The following is a 20,325-nucleotide window of genomic DNA, read 5'->3' on the forward strand; positions in this document are numbered from 1 at the left end:
CCTCCCCTCCTTCCCTCCACGCAGGAAACCACCTGAAAGTTTACCCCCCAGACCTGCCAGAGTCTAGATCAGCTCCAACGTTCTGTTACTGGGAGAGGCTGTCGTGTTTTCCCGCATCTCTCTCCACAAAACCCGACACCCAATGGGGTTCCTTCCCGGAAACCCAGGGGGGTGGTCTGGAGGAAGCTCACCCGGTCACGTCACAGCCGCCACCACTCCCTGCCAGGCGAGAGAGCCCGTAGGGACCGCCCCGCCCCTGCCCGGAACACTGAGGGGCTAGGAGACACCGCCTTGACCCGTCCCAAGGGGCCAGGGATGCTTACGACCACCCGGAGGCCCTAAGCGGAATCAAGGGGCCTGGCTCTAAGGGGCGGGACTAAAAGAGGGGTGAGGAGATGAGTGGGCGTGGTCAGCCCGAGAAGGGCAGGGCAAATTTAAGGGGGCGGTGTCCAATCGTAGGAACGGAGTTTCCCAGGGGGGCGTGGTCTAAGGGAAGAAAGGTTTATCTGAAGGGGGCGTGGCTAGCGGAAAGAACGTTTCTAAGGGGGCGGGGCGAGAACAAGGGGGCGGGGTGAGAGTCCGGAGGTTACAGTTGGAGAAGAGGCGGGGCCTGGAGGGGCGGGGTTTGAGTGGGCGGGACCAGGTGTTGGGGCTCTGTTCCCTTCCGGCGCGGTGGGTGAAGGCTGGACCTGGCTGGGGCGGGGAGGGAGGGGTCGGGAGCCGCAGAGCCTCAGGCTTCCGCCCGGCCCCAGGTTCTTGGGAGCTCCGCGGGTCCCGGCCCAGGTGAGTGAGGGGCCCCAGGCAGATCCAGGACCGGGAGATTACTGGGGCAGGGAGTTCTCTTTTCCAGGTGGGGCCACCAGCTCGCAGGGAGGATCTGGGTGTCTGTCCACGCGCGTCCGCGAGCTTAAAAGGGGTCGCCTGACTGGGGCGCTGTGTATCACGCGTGTCCGTGTACCTGGGCGTCCTCCTCCAAGCGTGTTTTCTGTGCAACACGGAAAGCCTCCCTGCTTCCACAAACCAGATCGTGCCCCTCCCTCACTTCAAACCCTTCCCGTAGCTCCCCTTCCATCCCACTGAGATGAAAATTCGAGGTCCACCAGTTCCTGCATCGTCTCTGCCTATCTCACTGCTCTCCACTTCACTCCTGGCTCACAGCACGCAGCCCCACCAGCCCCCCTGATGATGTAAGATGTAAAAAGCAAGCTCCAGGCCTTTGCACTTGCCGTATCCCCACCTGGACTGCTCTTTCTCCACATCTTTGCATCACTGTCTCCCCTCTACTGAGGTCTCAGCTCCTATGTCACCTGGTGGGAGAGAGCCGCTTGACTACCTATTTAAGGTGGCCTGCCCCAGCCAGCCTTCTTGACGTTTCCCTGTTTTATCACCTTCATTGTTCACCCTTAGACATTACCTTCTTCATTCATCCTGCGCTTATTTGTTTTGTGTCTTGCCCACCGGAGGGGCCTTGGTCGCATTCATCACTGTTTCTCCAGGGTCTAGAACAGAACCTAGCACGCAGTAAGCATTCAACCAGTCAGTGTTTGCTCAAGTTTGAGGCTCCGCGTCCAGCTGTGTCCCTGTGTCTCTGTGCAGGTGGCTGCCCTCCTGCACGTGTGTGTACGTGTATGTGGCCAACAGAGCATGAAAAATCCCCTTCCTCCTTTCCCCAAGCTTGTCTCTCACCCAGCCGCTCTCCTGACTCTCTGGGAGTCAGGAGCCCTGTTCCTCTCTCTTCTGCCCAGGTATCCAGAAATCATTCCAAAGGACGCAGGGCAGGTGGATGACTTAATTGGCCTGTGGCTGACCTGTGCCCACTCTGAGCTCCCCCTGAACTAATCAGAGCCTTGTCAGCGACGCACCTCCACACCCACTAAGGGGCACGTAAGACAGAGGAAGTTGGAGTCCAGGGACTCTTAAGACCAAGGCCGGGCCTGGCCCAGGTGACAAACAGGAAGTGCTCAAGCATCCAGGAGACACACCTGGCTTTCAGGTATGCGGCACCTGGAGACAGCTCTCTGCTCAGCTCCCCCGCCCCTTAAGCCACCTAGGGCCAGTCTGGGAACTTCCTGATCCTTTCAGGCCCTCAGCCCAGCTGACTCAGGTAAGAATCCAGGTGCTATTTCCCTGCAGACCCCGGTCAGGCCCAGAAGATCTTGGGGGCAGGGGAAGCAAAAAGCAAACCCCTTGCTTCCCTCCCATCCAGGGCAGTTTTTTCCACCAGATACTTGAGACACACAGGGGCCTGAGGCCTGTGCCATGATTAACATGTCCTAAAGCATCTGAGACCTAAATTTGACTGCAGTAATAAGGAAATGGATCCGCTCCAAAATATGAAAATCTGCAAATGCTTATTTGCTGACAAGTCTACAAAAATATGACCTTTTAATGTCCTTAAAAATGGCGTTACATTGGAAAGGCACCTATGGGTTAGATTTTTGTACAATCTAAGAATCCTTGAGTATGCATATAGGTGACTGAGATGCTATGGACTTTAGTAAATTAAATTCTCCCCAGCCTGCAATTTCTTTCACCCCAAGAACCACCTGGCTTGCTCCCTCAAAATCCTCCCAGTGTCCACCAACAGAGACCTTCCCGGGCCACCCTATGGAAAAATCTTAACTCCACCCCTTGAATCTTCATACCCCATTCCTGGTTTCATTTTCTTGTTTAGGTCTCTCGGATCTATCCTATGCTTCCTCATCTATTTACTTATTTTTCCAATCACTGTCTTCCCTACTAGAACATCCCTAAGGACAAGAATTCTGGTCTGTGTTGTTCACTGCTAGGTCTCTAGTGCCAAGAAGGGGCATCTGGCACACAGTGGGTGCCCCATGAATATTGGTTTGAGTGAATTTGTTAATTAAATTTCGCCAAAACATAGCAGTATGTCATCTGCATAAAAAAACTGCATTACATTTGAAAGCAATGCGGAGGTCTTTTCCCTTTGCAAGAATCCCAGTGAATGCATGACTCTTTCCATGAAATCACAGCCTATTCTAAATTAAAGTTACTCATAGCCCGATTTTAATCTGATATATATATATATCTCAAATATAATTCAGATATAATTTATAATTAAGATATATAATCGGATTATGGGTAACATCTTTAACTTAAAGTATAAATATATAAATAGTTATACAAAAATGTTTATATATTTTAAATATATATTTATATATAATTATATTTATATATTTTAAATATAAATATTCTATATTAAAATATTATATAGTATACATTAAAATATATTATGTATAATTTATGTAAAGATATACTATATATTAAAATATAATATATATTTTTATATATGCATATACAGAGAGAGTTGCATTTTAAGGTTCAATAAGATATGGGCTGCTGTCTTCAAAACCATGAGGAACATGGAAGGGCTGAGCCGGACGCTCAGGATTCAAGAGTAATTATTCCCGTTTTACAGATGAGGAAGACTGGGGCCTGTTGGAAGTACAAAGCACAGCCCCTGCACCCTCTGCTCCTGAGAGCTCCATGCAGGTGCCACAGGATGGAGAGGACTTTGCTGGCCAACCCTGGTACCACGGCCCACTGTCCCGCCAGGTACCGCTGCCTCCTGCGGGACCTCAGGATCATCTGATGGGGAGTCTCGCCCACCTTTGACCTACTGGGGACTCCTGGATCCCAGATGAGGGGCTTAGGGTCAAGGTCTATTGGAAAGAGTGGCTCGAGGGCTGGGGACTGTCTTGAAGCTTGGTTGGTGCGGCATGTGACTTCTTATCTTTAAATTATCACTTCCTTTGCGATGGTGTTGAGGATGGTGTTGGGGGTTGAAGAGGGTCCTAATGACCCCTCAAACCACCCCTTGGCTCTGCTTCTCTCTCTGGATCCCAGGCCACCCGTGGCCTCCAGGGGCCCATCTCCCTCTCAATACAAAGTTCCTCACCCTCATCTCCAACTTAGGGGTCACCTTCAGGAGTCCCAGGACCTGGGGTATCCAATCAAATCATGAGAGGCAGTGTAGCTTAGTGGTTAAAACACCACACTTTAGCGCCAGACAGCCTGGGTTCAAATCCCATCCCTACAACTCACATTGGGTGTGAACTAGGGCAAGGTATTTGATATGTCTGGGCCTCAGTTTCCCCATCTGTAAAATGGGCATAATAGTACCTACCTCTTAACCTTGGTAACGGATGAAGTGAGTTCATACATTTTACACCTAAAACAGTGCCTGGCAAATAACAAGGGCTATACATGTGTCCATTGCGCATACTGTCCAGTCCCCAGCCCCCATCACCAGCTCCACTTTGCCCCTCTGTGATGTTGTGGCCCTCAGCCCCTGTTTTCACACCAGCCACCAAGGCTGGCATAAGACTGCTTGACCATTTTTTTAAAGGTTGATTTAAAGGCCACAGTCTGTTTGGAAGGACCCAGTGAATGGCTTTTCTGGAAGCCACATTTGCATAGCAAGCTCAGTGCATGTCCTTGGGTTGGAAGTTGCATAAGTCAGTGTTGGCTAATGGCTGTAAAATACATTCCCAAGATGTCACCAGCCAGACTCGATCAACATTTAAGGGTATGACTTCCCTGGTGGTCCAAGGAAGACTGCACTCCCAGTGGGTAAGACTCCACACTCCCAATTCAGGGGACCCAGGTTTGATCCTCTGGTTGAGGAACTAGATCCCACATGCATGCTGCAACTAAGAGTCCACATGCCACAACTAAGAGTCGCATACCACAGCTACAGATCCCGCATGCCACAACTAAGACCCGGTGCAGCCTAAATAAATATTAGAAAAAAAAAATTTAAGAGCTAGTTCATGTCACAATCTGAGGGGATGCAGAACTCCAAAATGAGTCAGACCCAAGCCCTTTCTATCCTATGTCTTCGCCATCCCCCAGGGCTTTGGGGACATCAACTGACAGAGGACAGAACCTGTAGGATTGTACAGGAGAATTTTATTGGTCAGGTTGGGACATTCCCCACAGCCCTTCTGCCCTCATGCCATTGGCCAGATCTTGTCACATGACAGCTAACTGCAAGGGGGCCTGGGAAATGTAGTCCAGAGGTATGCCTATCAAAAATGAAGAAATGGTCTGACACATAGGTACCCAGTCTCTGGGTTTTTTTGAGTGGGTGGAGAGGGGTGGGGAGTCATAATTAACTACTGATACAGGCTTATGCCTAACGCCCTTGCTCCTGTCCTCCATCCCCAGAAGGCTGAGGCCCTCCTCCAGCAAGATGGTGACTTCTTAGTTCGTGCATCTAAGTCCCGTGGGGGCCACCCTGTGATCTCCTGCCGTTGGCGGGGCTCAGTCCTACACTTCGAGGTGTTCCGTGTGGCCCTGCGCCCCCGGCCAGGCCGGCCCACAGCCCTCTTTCAGCTGGAGGATGAGCGTTTCCCAAGCCTGCCTGCCCTGGTTCGCAGCTATGTGACCGGCCAGCGTACACTGTCCCAGGCCACGGGAGCTGTGGCGTCCAGGCCAGTGACGCGGCAAGGGCCTATTCGACGCAGCTTAAGTGAAGACACCCTTCCAGACGGCCCGGCTTGGACAGAGCCACTCAGGTACCACAGGCTCCCAACCTCCCTGACGACACCCAACACCCCCCGGGGTTCTCCACCTCAGCGCTGTCCACTAGTGACATTTGCGGCCAGATTACTCTTAGTTGTGGGGGGCCGTTCTTTGCATTGTAGGATGTTCAGCAGTATCCCTGGCCTCTATCTACTAGATGCCAGTAGAATCCTCTGTACGCCATCCCCCTAATTGTGACGACCAAAACTGTCTCCTGACATTGCGAAGTGTCCCCTGGGGGTATCAGGCACCCTGGTTGGGATCCACTGGTTCCGAATGATGGGATGTAAGGTCTTCTGGGTGTTGATGGGGGCTGCTCTGCGCAGAGTAGGACATCTCCCGCATCTCTGTCCCCAGGGCTAGGAAGCGGAGTGACAGTCAGCCCGCAGGCTTGGAGCATATGGGGCAGCCAACAGAAGACCACCCTGGTTCAGGTAAGGGTCTTCCAGGACAATACACAGCTCAGAGATTGCTCTGCCACTCACTACCCAAGTGAACTTTGGCAGGTGACTTAACCTCCTGGAAAAAAGAGATGGTGATGCTCTCAATGTTGTCATGGTGATGAAAAAACACAGGACTAAGGAACTTTGTAGGTGCTTAAAAATATGGGTTTACGATGATTCCAAGAAGCCCTCTGTTCTCTAACCATGGCTGACCTCTCTAATAATTCCTCTCACATCCCGTACTCACTCCGGCCACATAGTCTTCCTTTCAGTAGCTGGAACCTTCCAAATTTGTTCCTGTCTCAGAGCCTTTGCATTTGCTGTTCTCACCATTGGAGAGGCCATTCCCTAATCTTTACCTGGCTGACTCCTTCTCATCTAATGTGAGTTCTTCAAAGCAGCTGACCCTGACCATCCTACCTAAAGGAGGAGTCCCCCTTATACCCTGACTGCCCTGTCCACACACCCCCGCCCCGCTATTCAACATGAGCCCTCATTGTGTGCCAGACACTCTACTAAGTGCTGAGGTATGTCAGTGAACAAGAAAGACAAAGATCCCTGCTCAAGTGGAGCCAACATCCTATTAGAGGAAGAAGGACCATGAACAACAAAAATGAGTCAATTACGTATGCTTTGGGTTAAAAATTAAAAGCAGGACACAGTAAGGAGTATGAGAATGGTAGTGAGTATTACAATTTTAAGTAGTAGTTAGGAAAGGTCCCATGGAGAAAGATTTGAAGGAGTTGAAGGAGGGAACGACATGGATAATTGGATGAGAATGACCCAGGCAGAGGGAACAGCCAGTGCAAAGGTCCTGGGGCCAGAACAAGAGTTTGAACTGTTCATTGAACCAAAAGGAGGTGAGTGTGGCAGAAACACTGGGAGTGAAGGGGAAGTCACGAGAGATTGGGCTCAAACTGTGAGGGCTTCTTGCACTAATATGAGGACTTTGGCCCTTATTCAGAGCGAGCTGGGAACCGTGGGGAGGTTTTAAGCCTCTATAACAGGGTCGACTTAAATGCTTAGTAAATACAGAGTCTCCCAAAAGTCTGGGTGCAGTTTTAAGTTCCAGTAACCTCAGAAGTAAACATGCCACAAACTTAACAAAAGACATCATTTGAAATTTTGATAAATTCAGTTTCTTTGATGCTTATGTAGCTTTGTGAATTTTGAATGACATTTTTCATTTTAATTTCATACAGTCAGGGCTTACCATCTTCAATCAGAGGGGCAAAAATAAAGAATTCAGACTTGAAATGTAGTATTCAAAAACTGCAAAACTACATACATGTCAGAGAAAGTTCGTTTTCAAACCATTGGTAAGTGTGTAGCATTGATGTTGGTGAAGTTGTTCAATTTCAAAGCCGCACCAAGATAGGCTGGGATACCTGGTTATTGGCTGAATGAGTGGATGAACCAGGAAGTTAGTAGACCATGAAGCCACTGGCCCCTCCCAGCTATCTTCTCTGTGTAACTCTTTCACCCCCTCTTGTATGACCCCCAGAAGCTTCCACTATGCCTGCATCTGCCCTGCCTCGGACAGGTAGTGACTCCGTGTTGCTAAAGGTGCCCGTTCCCCTGGGGTCCATTGCTGACAGCCTCAGGGCCTCTGATGGGCAGCTTCATGCCAAGGCACCAGCCAAGCCACCTCGAACATCCTCACTGATGCTGCCTGATGCCTCTGGACGCCCCCCAACCTACTGCGAGCTGGTGCCCCGAGTGCCCAGGGTCCAGGGAACACCTCCTGGCCACAGCTGCCCAGAGCCAGAGGCGCCATGGTGGGAGGCTGAGGAGGAGGAGGAGGAGGAGGAGGAGAACAGATGTTTTGCAAGACCGCAGGCAGAGGTCTCTTTCTGCCCACCTGACAACCCCTTCTGCCTGCTGGGCTCCCAGAATCGGCCTCTGGAAACCGAAGTTCTGCATACTCTCCATGGCCTGTTCCTGGAGCACCATCCTGGGAGCACCGCTCTCCACCTGCTGTTGGTGGATTGCCAGGTGGGTCACCTACAGAGGTTTTTCCTCCTCAGGCAGGGGCTGAAGGCAGGACAAGGCCCAACCCCACCTCACATCTGTATATTTACTCTGCTCCCTTGACTTCTCTACTCTTACCCTGGCCCCCCATCGCCAGGCGACTGGCCTCCTGGGAGTGACCAAGGCTCAGCGGGGCGCCATGGGGGTCGCCTCTGGTCTGGAGCTGCTCACACTTCCCCATGGGCATCGCTTGAGGTTGGAACTGCTGGAGAGGTGAGCCAGCCACCTGGAATCCCTAGGGTCTCCAAATCTCCCCATTCACGGTCCCCTAGGGAGTGGGGGATGGGCAATGCCACTGACTGTCCCTCCTCACCCCCGCATTGCAAACCTCCCCACTGCCCCCAGACCCTTGCCTTCCGCCTCCACAGGCTCGAGACGCTGGCGCTGGCGGGGGCGCTGGCAGTGCTGGGCTGCGCAGGGCCGCTGGAGGAACGCGCGGCCGCCCTGAGGGGCCTGGTGGAGCTGGCCCTGGCGCTGCGTCCAGGGGCGGTGGGAGACCTGCCCGGACTGGCCGCGGTCATGGGCGCCTTGCTCATGCCCCAGGTGCGTGGTAAGCAGGGATGGGGAGGAGGCCAGAGAGCAAGTGATGGGGAAAAGTGGAGAGGAGGCGGGCTCAGGTCTCTTCCTCCAGGTGTCGCGGTTGGAACGCACGTGGCGCCAGCTGCGAAGGAGCCACACCGAGGCTGCGCTGGCCTTCGAGCAGGAACTGAAGCCACTGATGCGGGCGCTGGATGAGGGCGCCGGTGAGTGGCTTCTTTCGATGAGTGGTAACTAACCGGAATCCCAATCCGGTCCTAAGCCCCGCCCGGGTCTTAGGTCCCCGCCCCTGCCTCTCTCCTAAGCCACGCCCCCTGCCCTAGGCCCGGCCCCTGACTCACATCCAGCTCTATGCTAGGCTCTGGCCCTGGGTCTCGTGCCAAACCCCTCCCCTTCCTTCTGTCCTAGGCTCCACCTTGGCCTTACATTCCGCCAGCTGTTTCGGTCCTAGGCTCCGCCCCTTAAGCAAGGCTCCGCCCTCCTCGGCCTAGGCCCCGCCCTCTGTGCGAGTCTCGGTCGGGAACTAATCCCTAGGCCCCTCCCTCACTCTGTCCCAGGCTCCGCCCCTGCCCTAGGCCACTCCCCGGTCTTGCCCTGGGCCAGGTTCAATCCTCTGTTTCTCACCCGGACCCCAACCATTTCTTTGTCCTAGGGTCCCTCGGCCCAATGTATGTCGCACCCTCTTCACCCTAGGACCCGCCCTCTGCCCTTAGCCCAGCCCAGACCCTTCCCCCAACAGGACCCTGCGACCCGGGGGAGGTGGCGCTGCCGTACGTGGCGCCCGCGGTGCGCCTGCTGGAGGGCGAGGAACTCCCCGGGCCCTTGGACGAGAGCTGCGAGCGGCTGCTGCGTACCCTACACCGGGCGCGTCTGCTGGCCCGGGACGCGCCCAGATTCCGCGAGGCGGCGGCTCGGCGCCTGCGAGGTGAGCGCCTCCTCTGCGCCGGGTTGCCAGAGGATCCCGGAACACCCCTCATGCTCCAACTCGGTGCCCCCAAACCCACCGGGCTAGGAACTAGAGCCTCCCACCACGCCTCCCAGAGCCCCACCCAAACTGGGACGGCCCGGCCCCAGTTAGGGGTTCTCACCCTAACACACGCCGCAACCTGCAGTGTTGACGGAAACATTGCCCTCTGCCCCCAAAGGGCGGCCGAGCCCCCCAGAGCCACGCCCACAGGGCCCCACTCCCACTGTCCCAACTGGGAAGGCCCTGCCCCTAGAGCATATCCATCCGCCACCAAATGCCCAGCTCCCTCCAAAATGACTCAGACCTTCAACCTGGTAGAATAGAACGGCGCCCCCGCTGAGCTCAGAGCCATACCCCTCTCCTGCCCTGGGGCAGCCCAGCCTCCAGGACCCCCCACCTGGGTCGTCCTTGCCTTCACTGGTGACCTTAGCCCCCTGTCCCTCCAACATGGCCCAACCTCCTCCCCCTGCCAAGTCTGTCATGCAGGACAGCCCGGACCCCAAGTCCCACCCTCGGGCGTGGCTCCATCTCCAGGCACAACCCCTAAGGTGGGTCCCCCAGGATCTCGCCCCAGGAACAGCCTGCCCTGTGCACCCACGAGCCCCTCAGCCACCCCACCCCCACTGCTGCAGACTCAGGAGTCCCCTCCCGGCTAACCCTACCCAGTTGTCCAGGTAATCTCAGGCTGAGTCCCTCCGGGGTCAAAGTCCCGAGGGAACAAGGCAGGTGTGGGAGGGGCAAGGCAGTTGCCTGGGCCCCGTCCCCAGCCCCTCCTGGCCCCGCCCCTAGGATTCCGGCCCCACCCGGAGCTGAGAGAGGCCCTGACCACTGGTTTCTTGAGGAGGCTGCTCTGGGGGAGCCGAGGAGCTGGGGCGCCGTGGGCCACACGTCTTGAGAAGTTCCAGCGCGTCCTCAGCGTCCTGTCGCAGCACCTGGAGCCTGACCATTGAGAGCACAGAGCCCCTCTCTTCATGCTGGGATACCAAGGCTTCCATGGAGACGAAGGAAGCCGCGCAAGCTTCCTCACATAGCCAAATGCAGTGGGGTCCTGCACCCTGCCTCACAGGAGGAGGGGACCTGGTTTGCAAGAACCCACCCGGTGCCCTAAAAAGGCACACTGATCCTGGCGGAGGGCAGCCTCCTCCCCACACTAGAAGACCCAGATGTCTGGAGGCTCTGGACGCCCTCTCCCACCTGCCCCCTCGCATATCCCACAAAGGGTGAACGTGTGGCTTTTAACGTTAAAGAGAACTTGCAAATCTGTAAGAGGCCTGAGTTCAAGTACGTTTTAAAAGCTGTGTGACTTCTACTGGATCACTTGACTTCTCTGTGCTGGCCTTCAACATAAGTGGGCCTGTGTGTACTTTCTAGGGGTTGTGGTGGGGATGAAAGCTCAACGTTTGCATGAGCTCATAGGTGGAGAATGCCTGGCACACAGTAGGTGCTCAACAGGTGCTACCTGTCCTTGGTGAGCTGCAGTGAACACGAAAGAGGTGATGTCTGGCACCCTCCTCCCTACTAGAGTCAGAGACAAGCACCCAGCCCCTAAGGGGCAGGGTTTGTCTATGGTGTCCCCAAGTTCGCTTCCCCTTCCTCGTTCCCTGTGTGGCCCTTAAGGAGGGTGGCATTTGAATATCCAACCACGGTATCCAAATCTCCTAATAAGGCACAAACTACAGGAGCTTTCCATCATTTTTTTATATAAAACAGAACGGCCCCAGCCGAGCGGCAGGAAGAAAAGATTCGAAACATGAGTATGTACATCGATGGTAGAAGGCACAGCGGGTCCATGTGGGGTGAAGAGTAGGGGGCTGGGGCTGGGGACAGCAGGTTACACAGGTCTCAGCTGAAGCCACGGGGGAAGAAATAAAGTGCGTAGGTCCTGGGGCACCCCCCGTGGCCCAGAAGCAGCAGCCAACAGCCCCCCTCTTCCCACCTCTGGCAGGGTTCAGTTGAGTGTGACACGGAGGTAGGAGGTGGGCACGTAGCCCTCACCTCCCTGTTTCCGCCTGACCCGGGTCCAGCCGTCGCCTTTATCTTCTTCCATGAGACTGAGGTCCTCGCCCTCAGCCATTGAGATGGTGCCCTCGCTGGACCCTGTCATGGGGGCAGCGGTGGGCTCAGGTCTGCTGGAGGCGGATCCCAACAGAACCCAGCCCCAAACACCACCCCCAAAGCCACCGATTCGCCACCCGGGCTGTCCTTACCTTCAAAATGGTAGATGGCCACACAGTGACCTATGGGGGATGCAGGCGCCTCCTCAAAATCCTCATCGAACTCCGTGTAGATGGGAGCATCCTGACCCTCCTCAGAGGGGGGCTCTTCAGAGCTGGTTGGAGAAGGCAAAGCAGGTGAAGACAGGTCCCCCCGGGGTCCGGGGACAGACCCACACCGGCCTCCCTGCTCACCTCTCCTTATTATCCTGTGATCCGTTGTTGCTGTTGCTGCTGCTGTCTGGTGGGGCGCTGGCTGGGGGGTCTGGAGGCCGAGTGTGCCGGCCCAGGGTGTCCCCCCGGTTGCTTAGGACCCGGCTCTCGGCTTCTGCCAGCCAAGCCTGAGAGGAGGGGACCGCACAGTCAGCTCCAGGGCCAGGCTCTGGGGTCAGCCCGCTCAGGCCTGGAGGTTTCCTGAGATCACCCATGCACACCCAAGGCAGTGATGAGAAACAGCTGAAGCACCCCCCCCCAATACCTCCCTGTCCCCCTCCCTCCCCCAAGAAGTGACTCAGCCAGGCCTGCCGGCCCCGCCCCTCCCCAGGGCCTTCCCTGACCTCATACTTCTGTACTTCCAATTTCAGCCGTTCGATGTTGTTCAGGGTTTCTGTGATCTGGGGTTCCAAGCTGGCCGGGTCCCCCATCTGGGGTGTCTTCTCATATACATCCTTCATTTTCTTCAAGGCCTCCCTAGGGTGAGACAGACGGAGGAGAAAGAATCCCATGTGATTTAACAAACAAAAAATGTGGGCTTTGCTTCAGGGAGCTCAGCCAGTGCTTCATAGCTTGGGTTCAAATCCCAGGGTGGGCATTTCTTAGTTATGTGAGTTCGGGTTAAGTTAGTGAAACTGTGTCTCAGTATGCTTGTCTGAAAAAGAGAAAAATGGGATCTATACAGCTATGTCAATATATATCTCCTGTGAGTTGTTGTGAAGATGAGAACAGTGCCTTTATGTATTCAGATATATACTGAGTGCATACTACATACCAGGAACCTGTTCCAGGCATTAGAAATATAGCACTAAACAGGACAGTCAGAGTCCTACCTCTACTCACAATCTCTCAGGAAAACGGGAGTTCTAATGATCCACATAAGGGGTTTAGAATAGTGCCTGGCATACGGTAACACTCTATAAACACTAAGTATTACTATCATTAGTCCCCTGTCCCTACTTCCTCCATGTAATGGTTACATGCATGGTCCTCTGGACTATGTCAAACCTGGGTTCAACTTCTTTCCAGTCCTAGTACCTGATGCACATTACAGATGAGGAAACTGGAAACAACTAGAATTCAAGGCCAGTCCGTCTGGACTCCAGAGCATGCACCCATAGCCCCCCCATTATAAAAACTCAGGAATGATAGAGTTCTCGAATGGAACTTTACGCCAATAAAAGCCGTTTTGTACAAGAAGTTCTGTGCAAACGGCAAAACATCATTTGGCTGTCTGTCCGTAAGTGGCAAACGTCATTCTTATTATGTAAGAGGACTGGGAAGAGAATCTTGTTGCTTGGAAAGAGTGAGTAAAGATTTTCTTTTTTTTAATCTGGCAGGTTCTTTATCATTAATATGTTAAGTGTTTTGAGTTATTAAATGAATAACCATATGCTTCTTTATCTTTTAGCCAATTAATATAGTAAGACTGATAGATGTTTTGATATTGAACCATCTTTGCATTACTGGGATAACACCCGAATGATCATGATTTTTTCTGTGGTCTTTTTTTTTTTTTTTTTTTTAACTGCGGTAAAATATACATAATATAAAATTTCCCATTTGAGCTTTTTTCTTTTTCTTTCTTTTTTTTTATGCGGTACACGGGCCTCTCACTGTTGTGGCCTCTCCCATTGCAGAGCACAGGCTCCGGACGCACAGGCTCAGCGGCCATGGCTCACGGGCCCAGCCGCTGCGCGGCATGTGGGATCCTCTCAGACCGGGACACGAACCCGTGTCCCCTGCTTTGGCAGGCAGACTCTCAACCACTGCGCCACCAGGGAAGCCCTGGGCTACTTTTAAGTGTATGGTTCAGTGGCATTAAATTCATTCATGTAGCTGGGCAATCACCACCACCACGTGATTTTTTTTTTTTTAATACACCATTGGACTTGCTTGGCTAGGATTTTGCAATCTAAGATCATAAGTTAATTAAATAAGTCCATAATTTTATCTTCTTGTATTCTTGCTAACCCAATTTTGGACTTGAGATTCCACCAGCCTCCTAAATGAGCTGGCAGCTTTCGCTCTTCTTCTGTTTGTTGGAATGACTTATATAAGATGGGAAGTCACCGTTTCTTTTAAGTGTGGTAGGAATCACCTAGAAACCCATCAGGGCCTGGAGTTTGTTGGGGAGGAGATCTTTGAGTACCATTTCAATGTAATTCATTTATTATTTCACCTTGTTCCTTACCTGCCCACCCCCTCACCTTACCTCTGGTCGATCTCCTTCTGTAGTTCACGGTTCCGTTCTTCCAGCTGCTGCTGAAGCCGCTTTCTCTGCTGCTCTGGGGGCAAGTGGCTGAAATCCTCGGTCACCACTGTCTGCAAGGTGGAAGAAGACTGAGCTCGGGAACACAGAGTCTGAACTTCCAGGGTCTAAGACATGCCTAAGACACACCAAGTCCACCTTCCTCCCCACCCAAGGTTCTTGGGGGGCAAGGCCATGCACAGAGCAAAGCAGGTCCAGGTGGGGCCAGGGAAGGAGGGGGCCCAGCCAGCGGCAGGAAGCGAGCCCAGGGTCCCGCCACCCGGCCGCTGGGCAGGCTGGGTCCGCCCCCTCCTCCTCCCCCGGAGGCCTCACTTACCCCACGGCTGCCTCGAAGGCTGCGGAAGGATGCTAGCCGCGGTTTGACTGACTTACTGATCTCACTCAGTATGGCCAAGGGGTCGAGGCCGGAGCGGGGGGACGGGGGTCCGTTAGGTAATGCAGAGGGCAGGGGGCCCCCCAGCGGGGAGAGGGGTGGAAGGTGCGGCTACCGGCAGGGGCCAGGGAGGACATGGGTCAGGAGGGACAGGAGGACGTAGAGAACAAGGACGAATGAACAGAAGGACAATGGATGCAATAAAGAAAAAGGGGGAAAAAAACCAAATGGAGAAAAGAAAAAAAAATAAAGTAAGAAAACCACAACTCAAGATGCACAATCACACACACAGAAAATGCATGCAGAGAGCAACACAAAAATCTGGGAGGTGGCAGGAGGGCATTAATTAGATTGTGAGCCAGAAGGCCAGACCCCTCCCCCACCCTCGACCTCCCTTGCATCCTATGTCCAGTTTCTAGAATGGAGATTGGGGGTACAGGGAGGCCCATGTTTCTTGTCCCCCTTCCCAGCTTTCTGGGCTCACAGTCTAGAAGGTGGAGGGAGAAGCATGCAGGAACCAAGGTCTCAGACAAATATGGGGCCATAGGCGTCAAGGTCAAACTGAGAGAAGGGTCAAAGGCATGAAATTCCAAAAGGGTTACAGCTGGGGTTTAAGCTGGGGGACGGTACGTATAAACTGAAGAAGGGTATCAAAGTATACACCAAGGGGGATCCAAAGTATAAAACAGGAGTCAAAGGTATAAGCTAGGGACGAGGGGATTTTCAAAGGTGTTAAGAAGCCAAGGGTGTCCAGGTATGTGCCTGACATTGAAAGCTAAAAATCCCGAGAAAAATCAGCCTGAGGGTGGGGCGCCCAGAGACGCACCGGAGGATTGGAGAGACTCAGGGGGGAGTCCCTAGGGCTGGTGTCCCCATCCCTCTCCCAGCCCTGAATACCCAAAGCAGTTCTTCTCCCAGCATCCTGAGAAGCAGCAGACAGACGCCACAGGCCCCCCTCCTTGCCCCCCACTCCCCAGCCTCAGGGGACTCCCAGGCCAATTGCCCGGCCGCCTTCCTTCCCTCCAGCCCGGGCCAGCAGCCAAGAGAAAAATTCCTGCCCAGGACTCAGCGTTCCGGCGGCTGGGGCTGACTCAGTGGGGGCTCCTGCTGTCTCCACTCACACCCATCCCCTCCACCCCAAGGGCCCCGGCCCCCACCTTGTTCTTCTTGCCGAAGGGCCAGCGCTTAGCCCGGCTGCGGCCGGGGCCTCGGAGCTCGGGCCGTCCATCTGAGGGGGTGCCCAGGCTGCTGTCCGAGGGCACGCGGTTCATGGGCTGGCTGAAGTCTTCAAATTCCACGTCGCCCGGGCGGGCAAAGCCTGACTTGTGCAGCTCGATTAGGGCCTGGGAGTCCTGGGGGAGGGGACGGTGAGGGGCAGTCAGGGGAAAGACTGGGTGCCTAGCCACTGGGCTCCTCCTCCTGCCCTCTCCCACATACACCCCCCGCCCCTGTGGTCCACTGGGACCAGGCACCCACGTTCTTGGCATCCACAGCATCTGCAGCCACCTTCATGCCCTCCAAACACTTGGCGATGATGGGTACCACCTGCAACTCAGCCTCTGACAGGAGCCTGTACCCAGCCCCCAGGTGGGTGGCCCGCCGCTCGTCCATGTCCTGCAGCTTCTGAAGGCACAGGGGTGTGGGGTCTCAGGGGTGCTGATGGAAGGGCTGGTGGCAGAGTGATTCACTACACGAGCATGATGGAGACCCACACTGGCCCCAGCCCCAAGCCCAGTCTGGCAGGGAAACACAGAATCGAACACAGAGACTTCCAGCTCAGTGTGGTTAGGGAAGAAACAGGAGGCCAGGGAGATTTCAGAGGAGAATTTGAGGACCTCCCCTTCCCTTGCCTAGGGAGTCAGGAAAGGCTTCTCAAAGGAGGTGAAGCCAGAGATTTCAAGAAAAAGCAGACCCAGCACCAATACTGCCAGTCCCAGGGCTGGGACAGAGAGTAGAGTACAAGGCTGAAACAGAAGAGGGGAAATTCGAGATCGTTCAGAGGTGTTGTTAGAGTTGGGGCTTGGCAGAATAAGTAGGAGTTGCAAAAGGAAAGCAAGACAAATCTGGCAGAAAGAACAGCTTGAGTTAAAGTGGAACACGCTTTGACTATTTGTTTCTAATTGCTTCTCAATTTAAAGATTAGGGCATTACAGACAGGGTTTTGACAAATGTGTAGGAGTTGGTTAACTCTGGGGTTTCAGGGGGAAGGTGGGGCTGGGGGTGTGGAGCACTCACATTAAATATCTGGGGCATCTGGGAAAAATAGAAGTGAGCCTGGTCTCGGTTGAAGCGCTGTAGTTGGGCTGCATACTCATTTTTGCTTTCTTCTGCCATGTGACTCCGAAGGTGGGCTTGTTGCTTGGCCTGAGGAATATCGAGGTGGGGGTCATGGCCCAGTTCCAGCCTTGCCCAACCCTGACCCCCAAGCATGTCTCAGACCCCACAGGCACCTTCTCCACATCAGCCTTGGTGGCATTGATATCCTGGTCCAGCCTCTCGGCCGTCTGAGCTGCCTTCTCAGCCTCCCGGCAGTCCCGCTCAAACTTACGCTTACTCTGTGTTGGGGACAGAACCAGAATGAAGGAGCCACCAACCAAAGTTTCATGGACTGGTGGGAAGTCACCCAGCAAATGGGAGTCGGGGCTGGAAACCCGCAGCAGAGGTGGGGTCCTGGCCAGACAAAGAGGATACCTCTGTGGATTGGCAACCCTCACCCAGCTTCTCGGGGCCAGAGCCACGCTTCTCCACACCCACAAACTCACATTCTCCAGCTGCTTGAAGCCACTTTCCAGCTGCTGCTGGGCCCGACGGCCTTCTTGGAAGTGCTATGGAAAGAGGGAGGTGCTAAGGCTCACCCTGGTTTCAGGGGCCCTTGGGAAATCCCAGAGGGGATCACCCACCATCTTTCTCTCCTGTTTCATCTCCTGTGAGTACTTGGCCAGCTCGAGACACACGTGGACACTGAGGTTCTCGGCCACCAGCTCCCGCTGGCCCGCAAAATCATTCACCTCCTGGAGAATCTGCACAAATGACTGTTGTTGGCTGAACCTGGGATGCAGGGGAGGGGGACAGGGGCTGAGAGTTAGGGGCCACAGGAGCCACATGCCCCAGGACCCACCTCTGTATGAGAAAATGTGACATTCAAGACATTGACCCCAGAAGCAATGATAAATTCTGGTCTGCATCCCCAACCCTTGGGGGGGACAAAGAACTCAGAAATCTCAGAATTTGGGGGGTTTTAGAAAGGGGATATGATGCTTACACCATCCTTTTGCATCACCCTAGTGGTGTCAGCGGCAGCATCCTGTAACCAAATACCATAAATGTTTTTGCAAGGAGAAATAGTAATATCCACGCTAAGTGGGATAAAAACCAAGACCATAATGAACGTAATTAACATCAAGTCAGTTCAGTTCGGAGGTTGCCTCCAAACGAGTGACCAAAAGAACTTTTGATTTCTAGAGCTTTTTGGATTCTGGACCTGGGGACCTGGAATAAAGTGAAATGGTCTGGGCATTGTTTTAACACGTTATCTTAATCTTCACATAAGCCCCTACAAGGACAGCATCATCATCCCCAATTCACAGGAGAGGAAAACAGAGGCACAAAACTTAAATCCCTTGCCCAGAGTCATTCATTTAGTAACTGTTGGAGCCTCTCCCATTTAATAGGCGACAAAAATAGAGGCGGAGATCTTGAGTCAACTGGCGGAAGCAGTTTGGCTGGAAAGTAGTGGATTTAGAATTCCAACACAGGTAATACGGTTTCTGCATCCAAGTTCATACCTCTAGGTGGAACTGGGGTGAGAAGTGAGGGATCTGCTTGGGTGGCCCAGCTTGAGGGAGAAGAAGTGGGTCCCATACCCCCTGCCCTCCCAAATCTAGCCCTGCATCAATCCCCTCTTCATTCTTACTTGGATTCTGGGTCATCTTTGCCAGGTCTTTTGGGCATATATTTTTTCACCAGGCTCCTACGGAGAGAGGCAGGAAGGCTGAGCCCCCAGCCCTCCAACCGCTCCCCTTAACCCCAGGGCGAGGCCACCCTAGGGTCTCACCGCAGCTGCTTTGCATAAGCCTGCTCCACCTCCGTCCGCTCTTTCACGAACTTCACGTATCTGTCCAACAGGTCCAGACCCCACTGCGTGTGCCGCTCGAGCACCTCAAACTGATCCTAGCGGGGGATTGGGAGGACTGGGGTCAAGACCTTGGGACCCCACAGCCTCCGAACAAGCGGCAGGGGAGCCTCCAGGATCCGAGCTCCAAGAAGGCGTGACTTCCCGGCCCCGCCCCGGAGCGGCGCGGGGGGAGGCAGGAAACCGGCGGGAACCCCCTCCCCTTCCCGGGAAGGGCCAGGGAACAGGGGCGGGGCCCCAGCTGGACTACAGGGTCCCCTCTCCCGACGTCCAAGAGAGGTGTGGAATGGGACAAGGCCACTCCCCCTGCCCCGGCTCCCCTAATCACCCCCAGATTCCAGAAAATCCGGCCGGCCCGGCGTGAGTCAGGGCCAGAGGCGCAGGGTTCCCCGCAGCTTGGGGGGCCTCTGAATAGCCAGAGGGTGGGCACCAGGTTCCCCCGGTTGCCATGCTTCCCCGGGTGCCCCGAAGGGTGACTCAGTTTCCCTCACTGATTCCACTGCGCCTCCAAAAGAAATCCCAGCATTGGTGTGTGGGGCGATCTAGTTACCCTGGGACACCCAGGAACCCAGGAGTGCCACCGTCCCCAGAGAGAGGAGGGGTCAGAGGTCCCGGCTAGGAAAGGGGAAAATTTCTGGGGCTTCCAGGGCACAGGTTCGAGGCGGTCAGGTGGCGGCCCCTCCCAGTGCCTAGGGCGGGCTGGGAGAGGGGGCTGAGGCCGAGCCTCGCAGCCCCCTTCCCCCTACAGCGTCCCGAGCCTCTAGTTGTTGATTATAGGCAACGTGAGGGCGGTCTGTACTTCCAGATCCCACGTGGGGTTGATAGTGGCCAGAGGGTCCCCTCCCCCGCCCCAGTCGGACAGGCGGAGGGCGGGCAGGGGCCCAGGGGCCGTAAGATAAGCCGCCGGCCCAGTCAGGGCGCTCAAAATAGGTGACCTCTCCCGGCCGCCCCGGCCTGGTCCCAGGACTTCTTTTGCCCTCCTCACTATGAGCCCCGTACCTCAGTTTCCCTACGCCGCTCCTGCAAGGTCGCCCTCCGCTCCCGGGCGTCCTGAAACGCCCTAGGAAACTCCGAATGAGGGCGGAAAGCGGGGATTCCAGGGGTTGGTGGAAAGGAAAGTGCAGAGACCCCTCCAGGGTACTGCAGGGGCAAAGCGGAGGTCTGGACCCCAGGAAAGGAGGAACTTGGAGCCGGGCGGATCGGACTCACCCACAGTTCGGTGCCCCAATCCATGCTGCTACCGCCGATGCCAACGCCGCCGCCGCACCCGGTCCCCACCGCCCGCCGCCGGGAGACTCAGCCCAGGGCGCTGAGCCCGGCCCCGCCCCGTTAATGCCCCGCCCACTCCAGGCTCTGCCCCGCCCCATAGGCTCTGCCACGCCCCCGCCCGCGCGGAGCTCCGGCTCAGCCGCCTAAAGGTGAGGCACACCCCAAGAGGCGGGGCCCAACAGACGACCCTCCCCTTTTAAAGGAACGTTGCCACCCGAAGCAACTGGACAGACTCCTTAAAGGACCCCCCAACCCATTTTCTTGTCCTCCCCACACCTGCCCCGCCCTGGATTGTTTTTCCTTTCCTTTTTCCTTTCAACCATTCATT

General features: G+C 54.8%; 2 protein-coding genes across 8 annotated transcripts; one reads left to right on the top strand and one right to left on the bottom strand.

Annotated features, from left to right (window-relative positions):
• Positions 1-650: 650 nt before the first annotated feature.
• Positions 651-13,512, top strand: SH2D3A (SH2 domain containing 3A). Of its 4 annotated transcripts, XM_067033000.1 has the most exons (11): positions 675-783; positions 1,746-1,993; positions 3,440-3,576; positions 5,191-5,540; positions 5,905-5,981; positions 7,495-7,985; positions 8,119-8,234; positions 8,390-8,564; positions 8,653-8,764; positions 9,298-9,483; positions 10,315-10,838. In XM_067033000.1, exons 3-11 carry the CDS (start codon positions 3,508-3,510, stop codon positions 10,473-10,475), a joined length of 1,737 nt encoding a protein of 578 aa, XP_066889101.1. In that variant the 5' UTR covers positions 675-783; positions 1,746-1,993; positions 3,440-3,507; the 3' UTR covers positions 10,476-10,838. The 4 variants fall into 4 exon arrangements, with proteins under 4 accessions (XP_058918631.1, XP_066889101.1, XP_066889102.1 ...); XM_059062648.2 differs by lacking the exon at positions 1,746-1,993 and having other exon boundaries at positions 651-783; positions 10,315-13,281; XM_067033001.1 differs by lacking the exon at positions 1,746-1,993 and having other exon boundaries at positions 722-783; positions 7,884-7,985; positions 8,367-8,564; positions 10,315-13,512.
• Positions 11,209-20,067, bottom strand: TRIP10 (thyroid hormone receptor interactor 10). 4 transcript variants are annotated; one of them, XM_059062635.2, is made up of 16 exons: positions 19,938-20,030; positions 19,728-19,788; positions 18,651-18,766; positions 18,510-18,566; positions 17,497-17,644; positions 17,359-17,421; positions 17,047-17,151; positions 16,832-16,960; positions 16,073-16,219; positions 15,754-15,948; positions 14,540-14,707; positions 14,167-14,276; positions 12,296-12,428; positions 11,934-12,079; positions 11,733-11,854; positions 11,209-11,622 (listed from the first exon to the last, which is right to left on the bottom strand). In XM_059062635.2, exons 4-16 carry the CDS (start codon positions 18,545-18,547, stop codon positions 11,474-11,476), a joined length of 1,653 nt encoding a protein of 550 aa, XP_058918618.1. In that variant the 5' UTR covers positions 18,548-18,566; positions 18,651-18,766; positions 19,728-19,788; positions 19,938-20,030; the 3' UTR covers positions 11,209-11,473. The 4 variants fall into 4 exon arrangements, with proteins under 4 accessions (XP_058918618.1, XP_058918617.1, XP_066889095.1 ...); XM_059062634.2 differs by lacking the exon at positions 19,728-19,788 and having other exon boundaries at positions 19,938-20,067; XM_067032994.1 differs by lacking the exon at positions 14,540-14,707 and having other exon boundaries at positions 19,938-20,025.
• Positions 20,068-20,325: the final 258 nt, after the last annotated feature.

This window comes from Kogia breviceps, chromosome 4 (genome assembly GCF_026419965.1).
Source record: "Kogia breviceps isolate mKogBre1 chromosome 4, mKogBre1 haplotype 1, whole genome shotgun sequence".
Classification (NCBI taxonomy): Eukaryota; Metazoa; Chordata; class Mammalia; order Artiodactyla; family Physeteridae; genus Kogia; species Kogia breviceps.

Excerpts from the sequence above, each read along its gene's own strand:
- SH2D3A (XM_059062648.2), top strand. The coding sequence starts at position 3,508 with ATGCAGGTGCCACAGGATGGAGAGGACTTTGCTGGCCAACCCTGGTAC. Across the intron at positions 7,986-8,118 it reads TGCTGTTGGTGGATTGCCAG|GCGACTGGCCTCCTGGGAGT; the intron begins GTGGGTCACCTA and ends CCCCATCGCCAG. Across the intron at positions 8,765-9,297 it reads GGCGCTGGATGAGGGCGCCG|GACCCTGCGACCCGGGGGAG; the intron begins GTGAGTGGCTTC and ends TTCCCCCAACAG.
- TRIP10 (XM_059062634.2), bottom strand. The coding sequence starts at position 19,961 with ATGGATTGGGGCACCGAACTGTGG. Across the intron at positions 18,567-18,650 it reads GCTTATGCAAAGCAGCTGCG|GAGCCTGGTGAAAAAATATA; the intron begins GTGAGACCCTAG and ends CTCTCTCCGTAG. Across the intron at positions 16,961-17,046 it reads CCAAGGCTGATGTGGAGAAG|GCCAAGCAACAAGCCCACCT; the intron begins GTGCCTGTGGGG and ends GATATTCCTCAG.